General features: G+C 37.5%; 2 protein-coding genes across 5 annotated transcripts; one reads left to right on the top strand and one right to left on the bottom strand.

Annotated features, from left to right (window-relative positions):
- The first annotated feature begins 243 nt into the window (after positions 1-243).
- On the top strand, positions 244-14,334 carry LOC104598106 (Biotin/lipoate A/B protein ligase family). Of its 4 annotated transcripts, XM_088886600.1 has the most exons (7): positions 332-473; positions 561-631; positions 800-854; positions 6,211-6,426; positions 7,729-7,967; positions 9,802-9,950; positions 13,699-14,334. In XM_088886600.1, exons 4-7 carry the CDS (start codon positions 6,245-6,247, stop codon positions 13,933-13,935), a joined length of 807 nt encoding a protein of 268 aa, XP_088742726.1. In that variant the 5' UTR covers positions 332-473; positions 561-631; positions 800-854; positions 6,211-6,244; the 3' UTR covers positions 13,936-14,334. The 4 variants fall into 4 exon arrangements, with proteins under 4 accessions (XP_088742727.1, XP_010258321.2, XP_088742726.1 ...); XM_088886601.1 differs by lacking the exon at positions 561-631 and having other exon boundaries at positions 244-473; positions 6,208-6,426; XM_010260019.3 differs by lacking the exon at positions 561-631 and having other exon boundaries at positions 244-473.
- Positions 14,335-15,606: 1,272 nt separating this feature from the next.
- On the bottom strand, positions 15,607-18,761 carry LOC104598105 (uncharacterized). The gene is made up of 3 exons (XM_010260018.2): positions 17,978-18,761; positions 17,290-17,832; positions 15,607-16,961 (listed from the first exon to the last, which is right to left on the bottom strand). Exons 1-3 carry the CDS (start codon positions 18,570-18,572, stop codon positions 16,672-16,674), a joined length of 1,428 nt encoding a protein of 475 aa, XP_010258320.1. The 5' UTR covers positions 18,573-18,761; the 3' UTR covers positions 15,607-16,671.
- Between the last annotated feature and the right edge of the window lie 4,875 nt (positions 18,762-23,636).

The raw sequence follows: 23,636 nt of genomic DNA on the forward strand, positions 1-23,636 counted from the left end.
GTAATTTCTGCAATTTTCTGATTTTCTTGCAATTTTCTGCAAAATTCCTGATATTTTCATTCATTTTTCTGATTTTTTTGCAAAATTATTGTAATTTCTGCATTTTCCTGCAAAATTTCTGCATTTTTTGGTATTTTCATGCATTTTCTGTTTTTTTATTTTTATTAGGGGCAAATTTGGAAATCATGGCTGATTCCGATTCCAGCCTCTTGATGAACCAAACAGCATCAACGGAATCCGATTCCCGTTCCTGTTTGAACCAAACAGGTACGGGGAATAGACCATTCCCATTCCGATTCCCATTCCAAGGGATTCCCATTCCGATTCCGATCACAAACCAAACGGACCCTGAGATTCTTTTCAACTTCGTGTTGTTCGTTGTTGAATCTTCTCAACTCAGGGAACCGAGACTCTTATCAACTTTGTTGTTTGTTGGAGAGATCCCAAAATCCAATTCGTTGGAGATTTACCAGGTATATTTTTAGTTTTATTTTTTTCTCTGCTAAATCCGATTTTAGCAAAAGCAAAGGGACTGCTAAAATATCGTTTACTTTTTCAAGTGAATACGAGCATAGTTCGTCCTTAAGTCCATTCTGTGACAAAGCAGTAAGAGAAGGCCTGCTACTCACTGGTATGTTTTGTAGAGAAGCATGTGGAGTAAAGAAATCCTGGTTCTCCAACCATGATTACATTTTGTTCCAGCATTCATCCAATCCTATTTTAGTTCTTTCCTTGTATGCAGGTTGCTCTGGTTTTATTTTAATTCTTTCTTTATCTAATTATAAGAACATTGTTTCAGGGACGTTTATGGTTGCCTCTATTGTTCGAAGGACTTTCAATGGATTCTTCAGCTGGTACGTTTGCTTCCTCTTACAAAGCATATCCAAAGAACTGAAATTTTATCAAAAAAACATTTATTGTTAATAGTCGGCATCTCTGCTCTTCAACTTTTTTAGTTGTCATTTTTTACTACACACAATAATGCAGATATACTTTTCTTGCAATTAGGGCCTTCAGTCAACTAAAATAGCGAAGTCCCCTTTTCCCAAATCTACCAGGGAAGCAATGGACGACATTAGCATGTATGTGGTGGGTTCTATATACTTAGGGTCCCCAATATTTTTGAGACAAGCTCAGGCTTTCAAGAAAAGTTCTAGTTGGACTCCCATATCAAATTTCCATGTCTTTTTTTGGATATCTGGATATTACAGGAAATTAGATGTCAGGTGGGAACATCAGGGGATTTCCATTGAGCCAGGAATTGTCCTTTTTAGCTTGGGTGTTTCTACTAGGTAAACCCTTTTGTTTTCTTGAGTTAGTTACCCACTTTCTACTGGTTAATTAAGGGTTGTAACAACTAAAATGGCTGAACAAAATGGTTTAATCTTTAATAGCCTTTCACTACATAGCTCGCTACATCTTTTAGCTTAAGTGGGAAATTATTTTCGCTAGCTTTTAAAGTGCATGCACAAATCCAAACCAACTGAACGTCCAGTCCTTTCAATTTATGCATGATGCATCCATTCACAAAGTGGTCAGTCACTTAGTCAGATACCTTTGCAACACTGCTTATTTGGGCTTAGCAAGTTCAAATTGAGTAAGGAACACCCAGCATAGCTCATTGAAGTCTGGAAGTTTTTCAACTAGGAATTTTTAAAACAACCAAATCCATGGCCACGAGTGATATTTTCAATCATACTTCAAACTCCCTTTTTAGTCCAAGTATTCTTTAATCCAGTGCTTCTATCTATATATTGCTTGCCAAATCAGTGAAATGACTAATAATTAAATAAACAAATTAAATGAATAATGAACAAATTAATAACAAATTGAAAAAGAACCCTCACTTCCTGTCATTATTCCCATCCTGGCAAAAATAGCTGATGTTTTGGAGAAGATGAGAAATTTTTGTGGAGAGGGTGGAAGGTTGCAGCCAAATGCCACTTGCTGACTTGGAAAAAAGTATGTAAGGCTAAGAGATGGGTGGCTCAGGGATAAGAAAATTAAAAATTAAAGGAGGTGAATTCTTCTATGTTAGGGAAGTGGTTGTGGAGGTTCAATGAGAAATTGAACAGCCTGTGGAGAAGGGCAATAGTAGCTAAATATATGTATAATAACAGAAATTGGGATTCAGATGTGGTTTGAGCCTCATATGGATGCTCAGTGTGGAAAGGAATTTAGAAAGTGTATCCATAGTTCGTGAAGGGATTAAGTACGAAATTGCTAATGGAAAAAGGGTAGTGTTTTGGAAGGATCAATTGTGTGAAGGATGGGTTACTTGTGGAACTTTACCCCGGGCTGTTTGAAATAGCTGTAAATAAGGATGCAACAGGGGCTGAATATATGCAAATGAAAAGTGGAAACAGCAAATGTAAAATGGAAACAGGATATGGGATCCCTAAATTTTAGGATTTTGAATGATTAGGAAGTGTTATCCCTCATTAATCTGTTTGCAATAATTTATAATAAAAAGCTGAGTGGGGAAAGGGAGGATAGGAGAATGTGGGGTATGGAGAAATCAGTCTAGTTTTCTGTCAAATCATTTTGCAGCATTTTAGCCAGGGATGAAACCTCTGTTTTTCCAAGTGCAAGAGTTTGGAATAGGAATGCCCCATCCAAACTATCTTTCTTTGTTTGGAAGCCAGATTTTAACAAAATTTTAACTAGAGACAATGCGATTAGAAGGGGCATTGAAGTGGTTGATGTAAGGTGTGTTATGTGCCACAGAAATGAAGAAATAATAGACCATCTCTAGCTGCATAGTGAATTTTCTTATAGATTATGGACTAAAATGGACTTATTTGGGGTAGAGATGTTTTTCCTGGGCAATATTGGGAGTTTCCTGGAATTTAGGGATTTAAAAGATTTGAATGTAGGTGGCAAAGTGGCATCAAGAATTGTCCCAGCAGTTGTATTCTGGGTAGTGTGGGGAGAGGGGAATGCTCGGATATTTGAAGGAAATCTGTGCAATTGAGGAGACTATAAAGAGGGTGTTGGGCATGGTGTGTTCTTGGATGGGAAATCATAAAGCATTTAAAGCAAGAAGCTACAATACTTTTTTTTTTTTTTGATAAGTCTAATTGTTTTGTAAATTCATAATGGGAGGGATTTTGATGTAAAGTTACAATAGTTGAATGTATATCCTTTGTATAGAGCCTCATTGTACAGGGGAATTTTGCACTTTTTTAATCACAAATGAATACTTTACCTTACAGTTGTAAAAAAACTTATATCTTTTCATATTTTATATATGTTTTGTTGAAAATGCCAAGAGAAAGTTGTCTAAATTCCACCAATTTGTGTTTTTTTCCCTCCATTTTCTGCTTCTTTTTGGGTGTGTGTGTGTGTGCGTGTTTTGTTTTTTTAGCAATTTTGCTTTTAAATTCTTTGGTCACTTTTGGGTATATGGATGACCCAACCTGGTTCTGCCACTGGCAGCCAGAAGAGGGGACAGAATTCCTTTTTATTTTAATCTGATCATTTTCAGGTACACTGGTTGTGCCACTTGGAATAGAAATATAGAATAGAGAAAAAGAAAAATGTTAACTTGGGCAAGCGGGTCAAAATGGGTGGGTTTAGGGATGCAAACAGTATCCAATTTTCTGAATTTGAATTCTCTCCCATTACGTGTGAACTTGGACCAAATATGGATTCAGCCTTATCCAATCTGATAAATTCCAGTTCAATTAGACTTAAATATATTGTGTCTATTAATAAAGATGGTTTGAATGTTGTATTTTTACTAAATTGTCATAGGTTCAAGTTTCATAAAAGTATTGTTCATGGAATACAACATCAAAGTGATTTTTAGTTCATTTTATTAATAATATATAATATCTTGATCATTTTTAGTATAGTTTATTTTTACTATTCAATATCCAATTATAATCTGAATTCAATTCAAATCCAATATAAATCTGATGGATAATATCTGATTTGAATTTGAATTTGAATATAAACAAATCAAATTTGGATCTACCTATATTTGATTCAATTCGATCCATTTGCAGCCCTAGGTGGGTTAGGTTGGGTTACAACCGATTAATTTGTATATGGAATGGATTGCTTTTTGTTTTGGTGAATAACAGGATTTTATTAATATGAAGAAAAAGATTCCCTAGTTGTCCAAAGGAGATAACAGAGAAGGTACAAATAGGGGTGCAACTCAGGTAGGCCGGAGTTAGCATTTCAAGCTTGGGCTTTCAGGCCAGGCCCATTCAAATTTTGACAAAATTCTCAACCCAAGCCCACCCAAGTTCACCCCTAAGGTACAAAGCCAGCTAATAGTTGATCACACAAATTTAGACAAAAACATAACTGGTTACAATTGGACCCCTGGCCCAGGCATTCCCCATATGCATCCTTGACAATTGACATCATCTCTAATTGAACTATTATGCAAGAGAATTAGCCAACATCGAACCCACTTGAAGCAGTTCAAGTTTCTTCCCAGCATTTTGGCTTCTCTAACCAGAAATCTGAATATCTGAGCTGGTTCTATTTCAGAACTGAGCCATGAAATGACTGTTTTGTAGTCACCTTCAATGATCACCCCCTTCTAATTCTGTTGTGCCAATAATTTGAGTCCGTCAATCACTGCTACCAATTCAGCCCTTAATGAGATACCAATACCAACTGCACCACAGAAGTTTAGCAAGATGTAACCAATCTCATCCCTTACAGCACATCTAACCCTATTTACCTGGATTACCCAAGCAGCAGCCATCAAAGTTAAGCTTAAAACTGTCAATCTGACCCAAGCACACGAACTCCGTTCACTTCCCTTGGATTGTTATTGGTTATGGGCTGTAAATGGATGGGTTGGTCTTCAATCCACTCTCAAATTTGATTTCTGAGCTGTTGAAATGTGTATATAAGAAACATCTTTCCAGTTTTAAAAGCAAAATATCTTGCTTTCGTTTCTTTTTCTTATTTCACATGTAAAGACAAGTAGACTTTAACAAAGTAGGCTTTGGTTTTTGGGACATGCAACTAGATTTGTTGAGCCCTGGATGCAACTAAAGTGGTGTTCTTTGATGTAAATTGTTTTTCTTGTAGTGAGTTCCTAAAACAAGTTAGAACTTAAAACCATCTGTTTTAAAAATAAATTGGTTTGTAAAACAAAAACATATAAAACACATTCTTAGTTGTATATGTGTTTTTTGTTTCCAAAAAATGTGTTCTTAAATTTCTGGTTTGCAATCAAAATGTTCTCTCATCATCTCAATGATCTCATAAATCATACAGTATTTGTATTCCAAAATTTGTTTTTTATTTTAAAGTCCTTCATATTGATGGTTTGAAAAACATGAATTGTTTTCTAAAACAAAACCAACTTGTTTTTGCTTCTCAAAACAAAAACACAACTTTTTTTTGCTGATGTGGCAATTTAAAAAATGAATAAAAACAAAAACGTTCAAATTGTTCCCTAAGAAACCGATACTATGAGATTAGTGATGCACAAAATGCCATCAGATGCTTGCAAGTTCAACCAGCAACTAGACGGAGTTTTAGGTTGGTCATAATTTGAGTGCTCTCGAGTCTTGAGTCAATAAAACTCTGGCCAAATTCTGTTCTAAATGATCACAACCTTACACTTAGCTTTCCAGAAATATGAAATTCAATGGCTTGGCTTGTTGAGTTGGGTTGGGAACCAAGTATTAGGTAATATTCCTTAGAGAATCTTCATATCTGAGGTTTAATTGTGCACCTTTATGCTTTAAAGCTCCACTTTGCTAGCTTTAGTAGATTTATATCTTGGGTATCCACCCTGCCGTGTAACTTGAAGAATTGGAGGTGTGATTTCAAACTAAGAAATTGAGGTATGAGGAGATGGTTTGGTCATTTCTTCTAAAGTTGTCATTGTGGCATTGCTGAATCTCTATGTTGATTTTCATTTTTGAGAATGTTTTTTCTCCTCTACAAAGAGAAAAGAAGCAAATCTGTTATTGTAGACTATTGCATTTGTTTTACCAGTAATTTTACCCTTTATGTTTCATGTATTAGTAGAATATCTCAAGAGTTTCTGTTTGGTTTGCCTTTTTGTTGTTGATGAATGTCATCATGCAAATGGGTATATCAAGTTTCAGAAAACAGAGGGTCTATTGTGAATCCTTGTTGTGATCATTTCTTTTCAAAGAAAGACGCATATCAGTTTATAGTGAGTGGATTCTTTTTTCTTTCTTTTATTTGTTTATTTTTTATCAGCAGATAGTAAGTTGATCTGACTGAACCCTACTGCTCAATGAGTACTATATCTCAAGCTAGAAGCATTGGCCTTCCACTGATGAATATTGTAAGATTTAAAGGCGCACCCATTCTACATCAACTATACTTGGAGGAACAGCTTCTTCGGACCTCCTCAGAGAATTGGTGTGTCATCAATGATGGAACAAATATTCCCACCATTGTCATGGGGATTTCAGGGTAAATTTGCTCCTTTTTGTTGGTTCTATTCTTTGATCAGTAATTGTTAAATTTTATTCATATGAATAAATGAATAGTATATCTACAACAATGTGCTTAGCACCATAGATGTTGGCCTAGTTCATACTAGACACTCTACCCAATTTCTTTACATTATACTTTCTTGGAGAACCAGTCTTGCTAATCCATATGCATCTTGAAGTCCAATTATGCTTTCTTCATGGTTCTGCAGCCAACCTCTCAGTTTCACTCATTAAAAAAGGACAGCCAAGTGCATGAGGCTCTTGCCAATGCAGGGTCTTGGGAGGGACAGATGTACACAGCCTTACGGCCCTTACCCCTGCAGATACACAGAGAGACTGTTTCCAAGATTTGAACCCTGGTCACCCAGGTTGCAATGGAACAACTCAACCCACATTATGGATCTGTTTCCTTCATTAAGGATCTGTACTTCCAAGAGCCCGTATCATTCTTATTTAACCAACCCACAAATGTGTCGCAGTCTTCTTTCATCATTAAATCTTTACATCTAAGAGATTTATTCAGCCCCTGTCCTTGTAGAACTGCCATAATCCAGCCCTAATTGAGTATCCTTGTCCTCTTTCATGGTTCTCATAAACCGTATTTTAGGTGCAAAGCTGCGGTTTTTTTTTTTTGTTTTAGCTGAGACATCTCTTTTTGTTTTTAATGAATTTATTTTTATTTTTCAAAAAAAAGCTAACGTTAATCCAAACTCTTTCCCCAACATGCCAGCCAATGCAAGCTCTGTTGTGTTATTCATGTAATTGACTGGATTGTCCCCCTATTTACATGGCCATCCACTTTCAGCTTCTTTCCCCAACCCAAGGATGGAAAGGTTGTGATATGGACCTAAGTTGTCATGCTACAAGACCATGGTTCAGGAAAATTGATTTGTTCTCTCCAATGAATCATTGGTTTTGGATAACATATAAATTATCTTTACAGAATAATTGGTAACTTGGAGAGATGTAAAATTCTAAATAATTTTATTTTGTCCACGTGCCCAATAAAGGAGTGTTTACCAAAAAAAGGAGTGACATGACTTGGCAAAGTTATTCTTGAACTAAATCAGTCAGTGATCACACACAGAATTTGGCTGAGTGATGGTTTTCTTGTTACTTATTACAAACTTAACTACTCTTGTGACTGCATAGGGCTTAGAATTGGCATGATTCAAGTGAAGCACAAATTGTGCAAACTTACTCTACCTTGTCAAGTAGTGGGTTCATATTTTCAGGTATTTATATGCAAGAAATTGATCATGCTAATTTGGTTATGTAGGAAACCCTCTGAGCTTCTTGAAGTTAGATCTGTGCTGCAAGATCAGGTTCCTGTTGTAAGAAGGTTTAGCGGTGGAGGTACCGTCATTGTTGATCATGGGACACTATTTGTCACTTTCATCTGTAATAAAAATGCTGTTCCTGGTGTACAGCCATATCCTCAGCCAATCATGTCCTGGAGTAGCACATTATATAATGAAGTGTTTCAAGGGATTGGTCACTTCCACCTACGTGAAAATGGTACATAGCTCTGAATTAGTAAATCCCTTATGTACTATCACCATGTTATTTATATTTTGTATCTTTCGAGGGTAAATATTCAAGTAATAAGTTGATTAAAAGTGATGAAGAACTATATACATAAAGATAGGTAAATGGTTTTATTTTTCTATTTTGCTGCCACCAAATGTCATTGGTCCGCTGGTTATTTTCAACTTCTGTTAGGGAATCTTTTCTTTTCTCCAAATCTATTCTTCTGAGTTTCTCTTCTAGTTTACCAGCATGTAACTTTGACATGTGCGTTTGTAGATCATTATTGGACACAATAATGTCAGACACCACAAGATACAACTTGAAAAGTCAACACATCTTTGTATCTTATTTTAATATTTTGGAATATGTATCTAAAATAATTTGCTTGACATAATTGTCTTATATAAAAAAAATAAGTAATGATGAATGTCTTGTATTAAGAAAGAAAAGAAAAAAAAAGCACCCGTAGAAGGGGGCCTGTGCAAAATTTGTTCATACAATTCTTGTACAGGGGTATTTTAGAAATATTTGCAATTTAAATTGTAGCCAGATTAGGATGCTGAAAAGAAACCCTAATTTAATGATATAAATACTAGCATTCTTGCTAGGGTTGTAACAGTTGATTGAGAAATAGTGTAAATTTCACAGGGTCCTCTATGGACATAGGTTTGACACGCCAAACCACATAAATCTTGTATGCTCTCATTATATTATTGCTTTATTTGCTCTTTTGCGTTTCTCTTCACAACACTAAGTTATATGGAGGAATTTGTTTTTATTTTACATTTCCACTGATTAGCTCTCACTTTATTAAATTCTGTGAATCTGTTCGAGCATGAGAATTAATCCTGTTCATCTTTGTTAGACTGATTAAATAAAAAAATTAATGACATAAGAAATGCATATTTGGCAAGTATGCTTTGACAGGATGCATACTTTTCTGGTGCTAGATTATGTCTTTGGTAACAGTAAGTTTGTGGAAATGCTCAACCTAAAATTAAAAACCAGAGGATGTGAGCCATACATATTTTTATGAGATCATGAAGTAGGAAATGAATGCACCTGAAACTACCCTTGTAGACTCCTTATATGAAGCTGTAGATGGGTATAATAAGAATGTGAAAAAAGTAAATAGAATTAGTTGACAAACAGTATAAAAATAGTTGAAAACAAGGCATAGTTGATAAACTAAGATTAATATAAAAAGAATGTGTCGATGTGTTTCTGACATGCCAAGATAAAAAGGTCTAACTGTGGCCTAAAATATAGAAGTTTGGTGTCCTACCTAAATATATTTTATAATCCCAGGTCCTTGTTATAGCCATCAGATATGGTGCCACAGTTTCCTTTCTTTTACTCAAAATGATTGCTTTTAGCCATTAGATTAAAAGGAAAATTCTATAAAATAGATGTAAGGTCAATAATGCTGTATGCAGCAGCGTGATGGGCAGTCAAGAAACAATATGTTCAAAATTGAGTATGGCAGAAATAAATATGCTGAGATGGATGAGTAGAAAAAACGATCAGTTACAAGTTGAAGGGGCTAGAAGGGCTAAGGGCAGAACAAAAAAGACATGGGTTGAAATAATAAGAAATGATTTAAGCACTCGTAATTTTACAATGGATATCATTAAATAGAACGGAATGCCAAAACAGGATTCATGTAGCCGATCATATATAATTGGGATAATGTTTAGATGATTTTTTTTGTGCTCTTAATTTTTTTCCTTGAAGTAGGTGAATGGTATTTTGACCAAAGAAATTACAACTAAGAAGATAATTTTTTTTTTTCTGATATGAATATGTTTTCATCTGATTCTAGATTATGTGTTCGGTAACCGCAAGTTTGGTGGCAATGCCCAATCTATTACAAAAAACAGGTGGGTCCACCATACCTCCTTTTTATGGGATTATGAGGCAAGAAACATGGCCTACTTGAAACTACCTATGCGGACTCCAAAGTATCGATTGGTATGCTCTTGTTCCTCTATTCCCTTCTATTCTCTCTCTCTCTCTTCGTTTGTACTATTACCTATATAATGAGGAAAATTTGAGGAAAAATGAAATTTATTTGGAAGTAAATCTTTATCGAAGGTATTACATATATCACACTGACCAATTTCTGTCTGCATTATTTTCGTGCAAATGCTCATATTTTTTCTATATGCTTAGGTGTGCATTCTCCTGCATTTGCATCCCCTAGAATTAAGGTTCAAAAAATTGTTATATATCGGCCCGTATCAGGGCCTTTTCGATACACCCCTATAGGGGTTGTATCAGGTCAGGGCCTGGTTCAGAGGGTAGCTGGGACTTAAACCAACCCTTCTGAGCTGGTTTTGAAAAATAAATAAATAAAACTTAAAAAAAAAAGGACCAATACAGGCCAATAGCCACTCTGTATCGATACTTTGAACCTTGTATAGAATTAATGATAAACAATTAGAGCTGTCAATGGATCAGGTCTAGTTCGGGGCAGGGTGCACCACTCCCACTCTGATTATTAATTGGGATTACAAGAATCACCCAGAACCGACCCAATTATTAATCAGGACAATCAGGTCTGAGCCAATTATATTTAACACCTATGATTAACGATGATAATAACAACTTAGAACTTAAATTTGATAATATAACCTTAATAAAATTGACAGTAAAATAATGAACTGTTTATATGTTGATAAAATGTGTTTTTAACTGCAATTATCATATATACTGTTTATGAATTTTTTTTTTGGCTCAGTTTGGGAAGAGTACAAATGCAAATAAATGTTTACACTCTTCCCAAGATGAGCCTTTACAAACTGAATTGAAAGGGCATCAGATCCTAATCCTATGTGTTAGATCATTTCCAACTTAATATAGTCGAAAATGAAAAGCCATGTGGTCATGCCACACCCTTATACTGGGTGTTCGATAAGTAGAATTTATTGATGACAGGGCTAAAAATTTGGGAGGATGGAGAAGGCAACATTTCCTTAATTGGTTTTATATTTGGGTTTGTTGTTCTTTTAAAACTATTATAAATTTACACCATTTTTATTTACTTATTACTGCATTCTAATCTAACATTATGCACATATCACATCATATCATATTATCATATTACTGTATTGTATTGTATTGAATTGAGCTAGTCTGCTATTCAGATTGTTTAGCGGTGGCTGAATGACTGACGAATCTTCCAGGTGTCACTTTGGTTTGATTTGACCCGGATGGTCAGACTGTTTGGCTCGGGAACCGTTCAGACAATTGGTTTCATTTTATCCTAAATCCGGTTTCTAGTAAAAAATCGTTGAATCGATCAATGAACTGTGACCTGGGAAGTTGTCGTTGACCCATTCAATAGTTTTTGGCCACTTTTAAAATTTAATTATTTTTTAAATTTATTTTGCTAGAATGGGCTGTCCGTTTAGACTAAATGATTGAACCGTCAACTCAAACCGATGGCCAGAACAGTTTCAATTCTGAATCGTTTTTTAAAACATTGCTCAAAATGACATTACATATTCCTCTTGCCATCCTTTGTTGATAGGCCGAATTTGAACCCATCCTTACATCATGGAACAAGATAAACCTGTCTTTTTAGGCAACTATCATATTGGAAAGACATGGTATCAGAAAATCTTATGACCCCAATCGATATCATTAAAGTGGTAATGAGTGGTATTCATCAAAGTTTACCTCGGGAGGTATTGATTGGTCAAATATCATACCTTTTCAGCATATAGATGCACCCATATTATATTATATGGATAATACTAATAAAAGCAGAGGTACAATCAGTATTGCATAGACTCTCCTGAATGGATGACTTGTCCATATTGGACAGGCATCGAGTCTTGACACTCCACGATTTTCTTTGGACCCTGTTACATATCATTTTTTTTTTTTTAATATCTCATGGCAACATAAATGAACAGCTAATTTATGAGATGAATGCCACTTTTTCCCATGGATTTCAAAATCGGACTGGACCAGAAAAATTGGCAATTCATTCAGACTGAACAGTCGGACCATTTGACCTAGGAATTGACCCTAGAACGGTTCCTTTTTTGGGTGGTTGAACCTTCAAACCGTTGATCTAGATAATGGTTTTTTACTATTTTTTAATTTTTTTCTGTAAGAACAGGCCATTCATTCAGACTGGACAGTCAGACCGTTTGACCCAGGAACCGGACCCAGAACGGTTCTCTGTCCGATCTGATTTTAAAAACCTTGTTTTTTCCTATCAAATGCACCAAGTAACAAAGTCAATACTTTTTGTAGGTGTAAATGTTAGAATTTGAAAAATATGAACTATTTTTATAGTATATACTTTTCAGTAGATGTGTCCATGGGTTAGACTCTATCTCAACTCTCATGTCTGTGCTCATACAACACACTAGATACAGGGATGATGTCAATTGGAAGATTGAATAGTTTGATCAATTCAGATGGTCTCTAAGCGGCCCACCAAGTAGGAAAGCTCCGACTTTACCTGATTACATACATAGATGTACATAGAATAAATTTCAAAGTACTGCAACATTTCATTGAATATCATATGATACATATCAGTTTTCAGGGTCACTGAAGATTGAATACTTAAAACTATTTAATAGCTTCAAATGTTAATATTCATCTTAACATTTTTTTTGTGGTTAAGAAGTTAAGAAGAAAATAATGGAGTATTAAAGTGATTAAATGCCCAGTACTCAATTTTTGACTGTTGAGCATCTGGATAGTTTGACTATTGAGCATCTGCATACTCTGAACCATGGCTTGTACCAGACATGTTTCAAACACATTCACATGTCTGAGACCATAAATGAATATGGGTGGACCAGAACAAGAGTCTAGTTTTGCAAGACTGAAATCTTTCATTCAACAAGTAAATGTTTAGTTGCAATAGGTCAAATAAAGTGGTACCACGGTCTACAGCCAGTGTTGTGGACCCTTTTCAAAAAGTGTTTAGAAGGAATGTTTTATCTAATTGAATAGGGGTTATATAATCCTGACTGTGGAGCCGCTTCCTTTTCTATGATTCTATTCATTCTTGAGGTGAAAGAAATAATCCAGTGGATTTTGTTGAAGGATCTAAAGCCCTGGCTTAGATCCCAGTGTATTCCATCATGTCCCAATTACAATAGTCGAGAAACCATTACATTCCAAGCATTGAAATTCTAATTTTATGTGTTCTGTCAAATCGTTATGTCTATTTCTAAGTTTTAAATCTATATACAGTTTGGGTTTTGTATTCATCAACTTGTACGCTCTGTTTTAACCAAAGAAAAAACCTGTACGTTCTTCTATGATTGGGGGGTTGGGATACTGGCTCTATTTGTTTTTATTCAATAGGGAGAATCAAATCAGAGCATGGTGTCTCGATAGTAAATATATGTTCAAGTGGTAGTCGTCCAATGCCAATGGTACCTTCATCCGGTTCTTGATGAGTCATCTGATGGTCCCTTTTTCTTTTATTTTTTGTTTGTCTCTGTGCACGTGTGGTGGTGCCCTTTTTCTTTTTATCTTTTTTGGTGGGTTGGTCATTGTGCAATCTCTGGAGCTAATTAAACCTACGCAAGCATATGTCCTTTCCGTCCAAGGCATAGGCTAGCAGCTCAGCTCAGCACATCACCGTATTGCACAAGGCTTTTGAAAATTGAAGTGTGATGTTTTGATACTAGCTTGTGGTTAACTTGCTAATGTTAGGTTACCTACTACTTTCTGTTCACTTCAGGCAAGGGATCATGAAGAATTTGTATGCCGTATGAAGGATTTTTTGTCAAGAGAAGCTTTCATCGATAGAACTTTAAAGGCTGTTGGAACTCAATTTTCAGTGAGACCCATACAGTCGGAAGCAAGTAGCGTTCCTCACGATGCAACATTCCAGCACTCCACCACCATGCTGACAAAGCAGGAACTGGAAGCAGCTCTTCCATCTCAGAGTGAAACCTATGAGTTGCAGCGGTTTTGATTTGGACAAGGGGTGATTGTTTGGGTACACACTACAGACCCGACCAACTGGAACCCAGCCCAAGTTAAACTGGGTTGAGTCTGTTCTGTTGGCACTAATGCGGAAGGGTACCCCAAGTAAGGGGAAAAAACATGAATAACAAGGTCATTTTTTTTTTTCTTTCTTTCTTGTTTTGGGATCAACAAGTCAAAAATGAGAGGAAGAGAAATAACCTAACGATGCAGGTGCCAGATCAAACGTTGGCATTGGCAGGATGCAGTGAGATAAAAAATAAAAAGGTTTGATCCTCGGTCAAGAATAACCACCCTTATTTATGGATTCAGGAAGTAATCTGTTTTTATATTGTCTAGACTCTAGAAATCAATTTTCAAGTAATAATTCTCTGATAAATTTTATTTATTGGTGCCAACTGTTAGGTTGTGTTGTCTGGTTAATTGATCAGATCTTGCAACTGTTAGGTTGTGTTGTCTGGTTTGAAAGAAAAGGAAGGGGAAAGGCTGTGTTTGGTATTTTTCCTTCCTTTCCTTACCTTTTCTTTCAAACCAAACACAGCCTTAGTGTTTAGCAAGAAGAGTCATAGGTGGTGATGATTGGGAGAGCCTGGAACAATGGATTCTCCCACAGGTTGCAACTTGCAAGCTTTGTATTGGAACATCTAATTCATGGATCCGTATAACCATCATTCCACGTCACGTCTGACTCACCTGTTGGATCCACAATGGTTCCACTGGGTTTTGGACAAGTTTCCAAGGTGTGTTTGTGTAACTCATGCGGATGGCATGAATTCTGTTAAGAGTGGAAACTGGAAAGGATGTTTGTTTGTTTGTTTCAACAGTTACCATCATCATCATCATGAATGAATGCCAAGAGAGTTGAGAGACGAACAAGAATCTGTGCCCTCCAACTCCAACTCCCAAGTTTTGCGAGACCCCACGGCCACGAGAAATGGATGTTTGAAAAGAGAAGCCCCATCTCCCATGTCTTTTGTTCGGTTGTTAAGTGTTTGTGTTTACCTTCTCCTCATTCCTCATTCTTCCTCATCATCATACCTACCTTTGGTCGGTTTCCTCGTCAGTCATCACCCATATCTGTGACTTTCTCTCAACCTCCCTCAATTCACCTGTTCTTGTTCTCCCCAGAAATCAAAGAGAGAGAGAGAGAACGGTAACCCACTTCTGTCTTCTGACTTTAATGCATGAAAAAAGTGTGTCGGACTCCTACTTTAGACCCATTTCAGATATCCAAATGGGCTGGCACCTACCATTTCGAGAGGTATCGGGTCAAATTACTGCTCTGAAGGTCTGGAGCCAGTCTCCCGACGTTTCTCTCCAAGTTGCCATTGGTCTTTTATTAGGGTCTCTCTCGAGTCAAGAGGAAGAGCAATAGCATGAGGGGGTCGCCCAAGGGTCCAAAGCTATCGCTCTGACCCATCTCAAGGAGAAAAAAGGAAAATAAAGTAAGCTGACAGCGATCGACGCCAAGTCTGAGCATCGATGCTTAGTTAAAAGTTTGCACCTTTTCTGTCTGATAGAGAGCAGTGGATGACCTCTCGTCTAATTTCCGAATCTGGATCATATTATACACATTGACATTTAAGTAATTTAACATCCATCGTTCATCCCGGTGACAAAAAGGTCAAACGCAGTCAGTCACGCAAAGGTGCTAATCATCTCATATAATGACATCTAAACGTCTGTTCAAGAGTTAAAGAAAAGGAGAGAATGAAACAATTACAAACAAAAAGACGAGATAAATGGTTGCAGGCTCATCTCATATAATAATGACATCCAACGGCCAAAGTCTCTCTTGCACAAATGCGTTTGGCTCATGGAGAGGCTTATCTCAGCATTGGTCTATGAATTTTTATTAGCGTGTTTAACTTCCGATATGGGTTATTTCATGTGAATAACTGAGAACAAACTTCCAGAGAACACCCCTCTGAATTCAACATTTTCATCAACTCCTTTTTGCTCAATTTTTCTCAATCTCGGAGGCAAACTTGAGATGTTTAATTTGGTTTAGGGACCACTTCAAAAAGATCTGTATAGGAGTGATAGAAGTATTCCTATGGGCCTTGCATGATATCCACTTCCATAAATGCCCCATTCGGTTACAAATCTCTGCAACTAAACCTGTGAACCGTCAGTTGATTGACAAACTGGAAACATGTTTTATACATTTCGTCCTCTCTCTCTGGCACAGGTCCTCTTTAGAGCAGAAGCTGATAAACTTGGGCAAGTTACTATGGGGCTTCTAATTTAAATGGCCATGCTATAGTTTCAATGGGTGGAGTTTGTTTCCTACCATGGAGCTCAGCATCACATGATATTCAATCCGGTGCTTTTTTTTTCCTAACATCTCTTCAATTTATTTAATATTGTTTTCTCCTGTATGTTATCGGGCAAAGTCATCTTCTCCGGTGAAACCAAGATAATGACGAAGAAAGAAAGAGAAAACGAGCTATTTGGTTCTGCAGTTCTGCACAATAATCTTAATTATTCTTCTACATTTGATCAGCTATCTAAACTGGGTGGTGGGTCACAAGGAGATTTGGTTAAGGGGTGGCTTCATACTATTATTATTGCTCATCTCTCCACTACTAAACTGATGAACTTCCATATTTTTCGTGCCCTTTAGTGCCAAAGGAGCCTTCTTTTGAGCACCATTCAGTTTCAACTTTCAACATCTACTCCTTATAGAAATTTCTTTCTTTTCCAGTTTTTCCTGGTCTTCTCTTCATGTGGCTCCAACCCCAAGAAAGTCTATAAATGGTGGCGAGATGGTGCTCTCGAAATGGCTGGTTCGGCTATTGTCTGCAACAGATGATGATGCTTCCGTGACTGAGAGTTGGGATGTTGATGTTGTGGAGTCCGAGAAACTAGAAGGCTGATACTGGTCTGACTGTTGCATTGGCATCATCGGTGACTGGGTGGTGTAGAAACCAGTGAAGGTGGAGGAATCATCGCTTGGCCTATCCCATTGCCTGTTCTGCCCGAAAAGTCCGGTCATGCCATGGTTCTTAGTACCTACAAAATGCAACCAACAACAAAGATGAGCATACAAAACACAGCAAACCAACAAATAATAAAGCTCATTGTTTGTCACATAAACATGGAAAAGGGGGTTCCTGTTGCAGCTCAAGCATATCTGTTTAAGGCAAATAAAATAGTTGAACCTGAACTTGAACTGGACTGGACTACTGGGTTGCATTCTAAAAAATAAAAATCAAATGTGTGTCGTGATCGTGAACTTGCAAAAACAAAAACAGATGAGATTGAGAACCCAAACACAAAAAAAAAGGAAGAAAAGAGATGCAATATGAGATGGAATGAGAGTGGTCAAAGAGAGACACACCGGAGAAGAAATCAAAGGGGACTTGCTCCGCACAAAACCCACTATGAGGCGGGAAGTTATTCCTACTTGAAGAACCAAGTAACATTTCTCGTCTAGGAAAGGGAGCCGAATCATCACCACTGGTCACGTGTGGCAAACCATTTGATCCAGAAACACCACCACCAAAAAGAGCTGCAAATGGGAAGGGAGAGGAGTTGTTGAAGCTTCCATTGTAGAGATTGAGGCAGTTAGAATCTGTTATTGTAGTAGATGCATCTCTGCAAGCAAAGCTTCCATTCTCCTCCAACCGTCTACTAACAGTTTGGTTAAACTTCCTCCTCCTATAAGCACTAGATTGTTCTCTGTACTTCCTTGCCATTATAACGTGCCAATGATTCTTCACTGCATTATCAGTCCTCCCCGGGAAAAGCCTGGCAATCATGGCCCATTTGTTACCATACAATCTATGAGCAGCCATTAGCCTTTCTTCTTCTTCTTCAGTGAAAGCTCTTCTATTGATCCTTGGGTCCAACTGGTTAAACCATCTTAATCTGCAACTCTTGCCTTCGAGCGCCCAAACAAAAGAGATAATTCAATGAAAAGAACAAAAGAAAAAAGAAACAGAAACTAGTTCAAGCTGTGTAGAGGAGGATTCATCTATCTTATGGGTTTGAAAAGGTTTAACTTTTTGCCAGTCTCTTATTCTTACCTGATCTTCCCTCCAACTTCTCTGCTATAAGATTCCAATTCTGAGGACCATAAAGAGCAACAAGTTCCTTGAGCTTGCTATCCTCTGCAGGTCTCCAATGCCCTCTTGCACAAAGCTTTGACTGCCCGCTATCTAGTTCCTTCCCATTCACTGAATTTACATTTGGGTTCTCTTCATTAAAGTTGTGGGGGTGCTTGTTGTATTTGTCTTGCGCTATAGCATTGTTTTCTCCAAACCCATTACTGGATTCAGAGACCTTAGCATCATCACTTTCACTGTTGTGGGGGTCCTCCAAGCTGCTGGTGGAGTTTCCCATAAAAGGAAAAGCCCAACCACCTCTCCTGTTATCCTTGTCAAAGCTTTTACAGTCATTACTCTCTTGGGAAGCAGACTTGGGATTGATGGAGAGAGAACCGATATCTGCAAACATCCCCATTGAAGAAGAACAAGGAGAGGAAGTGGAGGTGGTGGAGGAGTAACTGCTGAGACCATTTGATTGGTCTGGTGCATTACCATACATGTGGTGGTCGTTGGTCATATCTTCCTCTTCTTGGTGAGGGATGGTTGTGCTAAACTGTTGCAAGGTCATCCTCATCGATAGAGAAGAGAAGATAAAAATCAGAGGAGAGATTGACAGAGATTGAAGGGGAGGGAAAGCAGTTGCAGAAGAGAGATGAAGCTTGAAACAGCACAAGTGTTTTAACAGAAACCCACACGGCTTCTCATCTCTGGACTCTTTTTAGAGGAGTTCCCACCTGACTGACCCTGACCTTTATTATTATTTCAAGCTTCTTTTACCAGTTCTGTTTTTTTATAATATTCGTTTTCTTCCTTTGTAACAGCCCAACATCATTCGCACGTGTGAATGACACCTCAATTCACGCGTTAAAGCTGAGAGAACTCTCTCTCTCTCTCTCCCCCTTATAGGCTGTCTCTCTCTAGCTTGACAAAAAAAACACTACTGTGCTGTCTGCTAGCTTGGGCCTGCACAGGCCTAGACACCTTTCTTTTCAAGGCGATATAGGAGGCTTGACACAACTTCTCTTGTCAACCCCAGTAAATAACCTAGCTCTCAATCTCCGTCAGTCCTTTAACTTGAGAGTTAACCTGGGTTTCAGTTAACCACCTGAAGAAGACTCAACATCTAAACTCCATAACATACAAATAACAAGATGCAACATCCTCCTCTCGACTAATTATAATCGTCCAAACAGGCATTAAACTCGAGTCAGTTAAACCCACCAGCTCTTTTGTCCCTTTTTGGATTTCCACACAATAACACGTTCCACTAAAATTTATTGCTCAAATGCCATCTGGGTCTCTACCTTTCAACTCCATTTTTTTTTTTTTTTGTATACATGTAATTAGTTTTGGTAATCAAGTACTTCAGAGTTGTCTATTTCATCAAAATGAATACTGCCAATACAACATATAACGCATAAGATACACAATCAAACAAAACAACCAACCAACTGCCATGTATTTCATTCTTCTGGTAAATAGATATCACAGAACACATGTGAAGTAGTTGGCTAATATCAGCTAATTAAGCATTTGAACTCTCAGAATATAATCTGCCATTTACCAGGAGATTGTGCTTATGGCAAAAGCGTTTGCCCAAAAAGACTTTTGGGCAATCTTATTACCTTTATCTCTTCATATGATCATATTATTTCCCAATAAAAATAGTAACCCCATCTAATTAAATCGAATTTCTGGTCTTGGTTCAAAACAAAATCACTTTCAAAAATCAAAATTCCTCGTTATTCCACCACAAATATTTGTCGCAAAGAGGGGAAGATAGTAAACTGAAGTCAAGCTGTCAAGGGAAGATATCTGTATATTCCCACCAGAAACCACTACTAGTAAAGGTATTTCATGGTTTAATGCAAAATGTCCTTAGCCTGCACTTCCATAAACATATATGACATACATAGGTGTTTGAATTTTTAATTCAAAATTTTCAGTTTTCACTAACTCGAAAACCCAATTGCAGACGTTTCATTTAATGAGGTAACAGTGCAACAGGAATGTACCATAGATCGAGCTAAGAACCCACTTCAGTCAAAAGCTAGTAGCTCTGGCTACTTATGGAAAACAACCTAACTAAACGACCCAACAAATGAAAAACCATTACAGGGAAAGCTCAAAATAGGCGGTACTCGTATATAAGAATTCAGTTTGTCTCCATACCTATGAACCTTCCTATAGACCATAGGTCCCAAGAAAAGATGGCATCTCCATCCCTTACTCACTCACTTATGCTCGATCTTTTACCCTACTGCTACTGCTAGACCAGCCTCAAGTCTCCGGTCGCTGTACTTGGGCAATATTATTAAGAGGTGCATGCATGCAACGCCTTCTGATAATGCTCAAGGAAGCATTTGGGTGTCTGTCCTGCACTCTCAGTCAGTCGATCGTTAAATTTGTTGAAGATTAATGCTATAATCAACGCGTTCCCAAGCGAATAAACCATATCTGTTTTTTAGTCAACTGTACGTAGCGTCAAGCGTAGCTTCCTAGGTGTGGATAAAAACCGTAGTTTCAGAAAATTAATGGCATTTAAAACTGAGTTGTACCGATCAGGCTGAACCTAATCATGTTGATTTTCTGAAGATAAAATTAAGAATTTTGAACTCAAATAATCCTTTCTCTCTCATCATTTGTCTCCAACATCCCTCAAGAAACAAATTTGGGTTCAAAGCTGCTGGAAGCCTGGAACCTCGTGCTGCTTCTGAGCGGTTACCTTAATTATAATTTTAAGAACAAGAAGTAAACAAAACGGCCTGGGCGGTGGGTCTCTGTCCGAATCAAAGGAATTCTTCATTGATGTTCAGTGATGAATTAATTAAGGAAAAACAAGAGATTAGATATCATCTTCACACGTAATGGGATAGATCTTAATTTGTGCCCCACCACTCACCAATGAAGAATCAATCTTGTTTGGACTTTGAGGATTAGTTATGAGTTATGACATCGTTGGCGGGTGAAAGAAGAGAGGCCTTTAACCACCTTATGGTATCTATTATTTTCCTTTCAGACAAGGACAAGAGATTATTCGGTCTCCGACTTCCTAGACCACCATCACCAACCCAGTGAAAGGTGTATCATGTATGAGAGAGAGAGTGACAGGCAATCTTCACCTAAAGCTCCCAGTCAGTCCTCCCATCACAGGAACGTGAGGGCCAATCTCTTGCATGTGAGTTGCTTGCAACGGACGTAGTTAGATATGGATTGACTGACTGTTACAAACATCTTTCCTTCCTAAGGTTTCATAACTCATAACTCATGGCTTTAAATGTCGGCGAAATTTTCGCTTCAGAAACACCAACCGACACCAAATATGAAATTTTTTTCGTACCTTTTTTCATCATGGGTTATTTATTTATTTTATTTTGTCGTATAAAATGGAAAATACAAAAAAAATAAAAAACCATAATAAAACAAATAAAATATAACGAAAAAATTTGGCATCACAGACAATTTTGTCCAAAACGGCCAACATTTCCGAAATTTAAAACCTTGGTCTCATCATCTCTACGAATCTAAAAATGCGGCCAAACTGTTTCTACTATTGTGCTATTTCACTTGATATTCTTTGAGGGTAGCCAGCAGAAATTTGAATGTGAATGATGTAGAACTGAACTACTCACCCATTTTGTTTGCATGTATAATATGTTTGTATTCTCCACTTAGGGTTACATATAAACAAACGTACATGCATGGAGATGGAGTAAGTAATAGGTCAAATGAATAACCAGCCGGTATGTACATCTTTCTGCATTTTACAGGTGTATATATAAACGTACATTCATGGGTTGTTCAGCTCAGCCGTGTGCTGGAGTTGTGGTTATGTTATGTGTGTATTGAAAATAAAGATGCATGCTTTGGGGCTGAAGTTGTGGTTATGTTACTTGCAAATGCAGCAAGTAAGTAAAAAAAAAAAAAAAAAATTACAGGTTGATTTCTGAAGGCGGTTGGGCATGCAATGCAACAACTAGGTTTTTACTTTTTACTTTTTGTTTTGTAGGAGGCAAAGCCCAAAATTAATGAAATTATACTGATTAATATATAGATGGAGATGGATGATCTGGGAAAGAATATTTAGAGTAGAGATGTGGATGGCCCACCATATAAAGAGTAGGGCTGCTCCACGAGATTCTGTTGGGTCTCTGTTCCCTTGGAACTACATGAAAAGGGAGAGGAAAGCACGGTGGTGCACTCTGAGACTGACCGCCTCTTACCCTTACTGTTGCTATTGGGGTACTCTATCTACTCCCCCCCCCCCCCCCTCAACCCCTCAACTCAAAACAAGACAAAACCAACCCCTAAAATGAGATTTCCCAAGCAAAAGCATAAAGTAACAAGAGAAAGAGCAGAGCATCAAAGGAGAAAACTTTTCTTTTTAACAATATAGGACTGCACATACAAACACACAAGATCAATTGCTTTGGCCTTTCCCCACCACACATGTTTGCGTTTCAAAGTATAAAGTCGATTAACTTTTCTTGGTAAGGTCCACAACCACAACCAGTGTGGGGTGTGAACCACCCGCCCGCCTTTACCTAATCCATGTTCAAGCTTTAGCTTCCAACAAATTAAACCACCTCAAAACACCAAATTGCCTGCATAACGCAACACTGATAACCCAAGATTAATGGGCCTCCACCCTTAGACTGTTTTTAATTTGATTTCAGATATATAGATAGAAAATGGAGGGACCCATGGACCATACTGATCATGGACGGTCTTCTCAGCATTGCTCTCTTAAATATTTTGTCGCAAGAGGAACCGAAATAGTACTAAATCCTTCACCCTTTGTAGTACTTGATGTTCCAGCATTGACATATTTAACAACCTAAGACCGATATAAATTTAATGGCGAACGATACATAACCTACCAAGAACAATGCTTTCAATGTTGCACAGTGTATTCATTGTTGGGGTTTCGCGATCGTCTCCCTTATCATCAAAACCCTAGTAGTAGCTACTAACTTCACCCCCCCCCCCTTTCTGTGGACTATGGACATGCATTGAAGTGCATGCCATCTTCCCAACTACCTGTTTGGAGACAGTGGAATGACATCTAGATAAAGACCCATCTCCGGTCCCTATGCGTGACTGAGGTAGAATAACCTGCTTCATCAATACATGTGATGCCTTCATCAGTCATCCATGGTTGGTGATGCTTTTCTGTTTCTGATAGAAAAGAATGGATGAGATGATTATATATATATATATATGGTTGTTGTTGGTTGACATGTGTATAAAAAATTCCCCTCATCTAACAGAATTTTTTTCCTTTTCTGTAAAACATTGGTTTTCCTCCAAAACCAAAAAAAGCAAAACCAAAAAACTGGTTTCCTGAAAACGTTTGGAAGGAAACAAACAATAAGTAGATAATGAAATGAAGTGAGACTAGTAGCAGGTGCAGGTATACTAGGAGAGTAGGAGGATGAAGTCACAGTGCAGTACATGGCACAGGTATGTATATACACAACAACAGCAGCTACAACCCTATACAAGACCTAGATGAAGTCACAGCTTACGATGCATAGGAAATACACATAGTACAGACAGCTAGAAATAGAAAACAGGAAACTAAAAAAAATAGAAAAGAAAAGGGTCCAGGTTCAATATGGGCCCCTCACATGACAAG

This window comes from Nelumbo nucifera, chromosome 4 (genome assembly GCF_055504915.1).
Source record: "Nelumbo nucifera cultivar China Antique chromosome 4, China Antique-T2T, whole genome shotgun sequence".
NCBI lineage: Eukaryota > Viridiplantae > Streptophyta > Magnoliopsida > Proteales > Nelumbonaceae > Nelumbo > Nelumbo nucifera.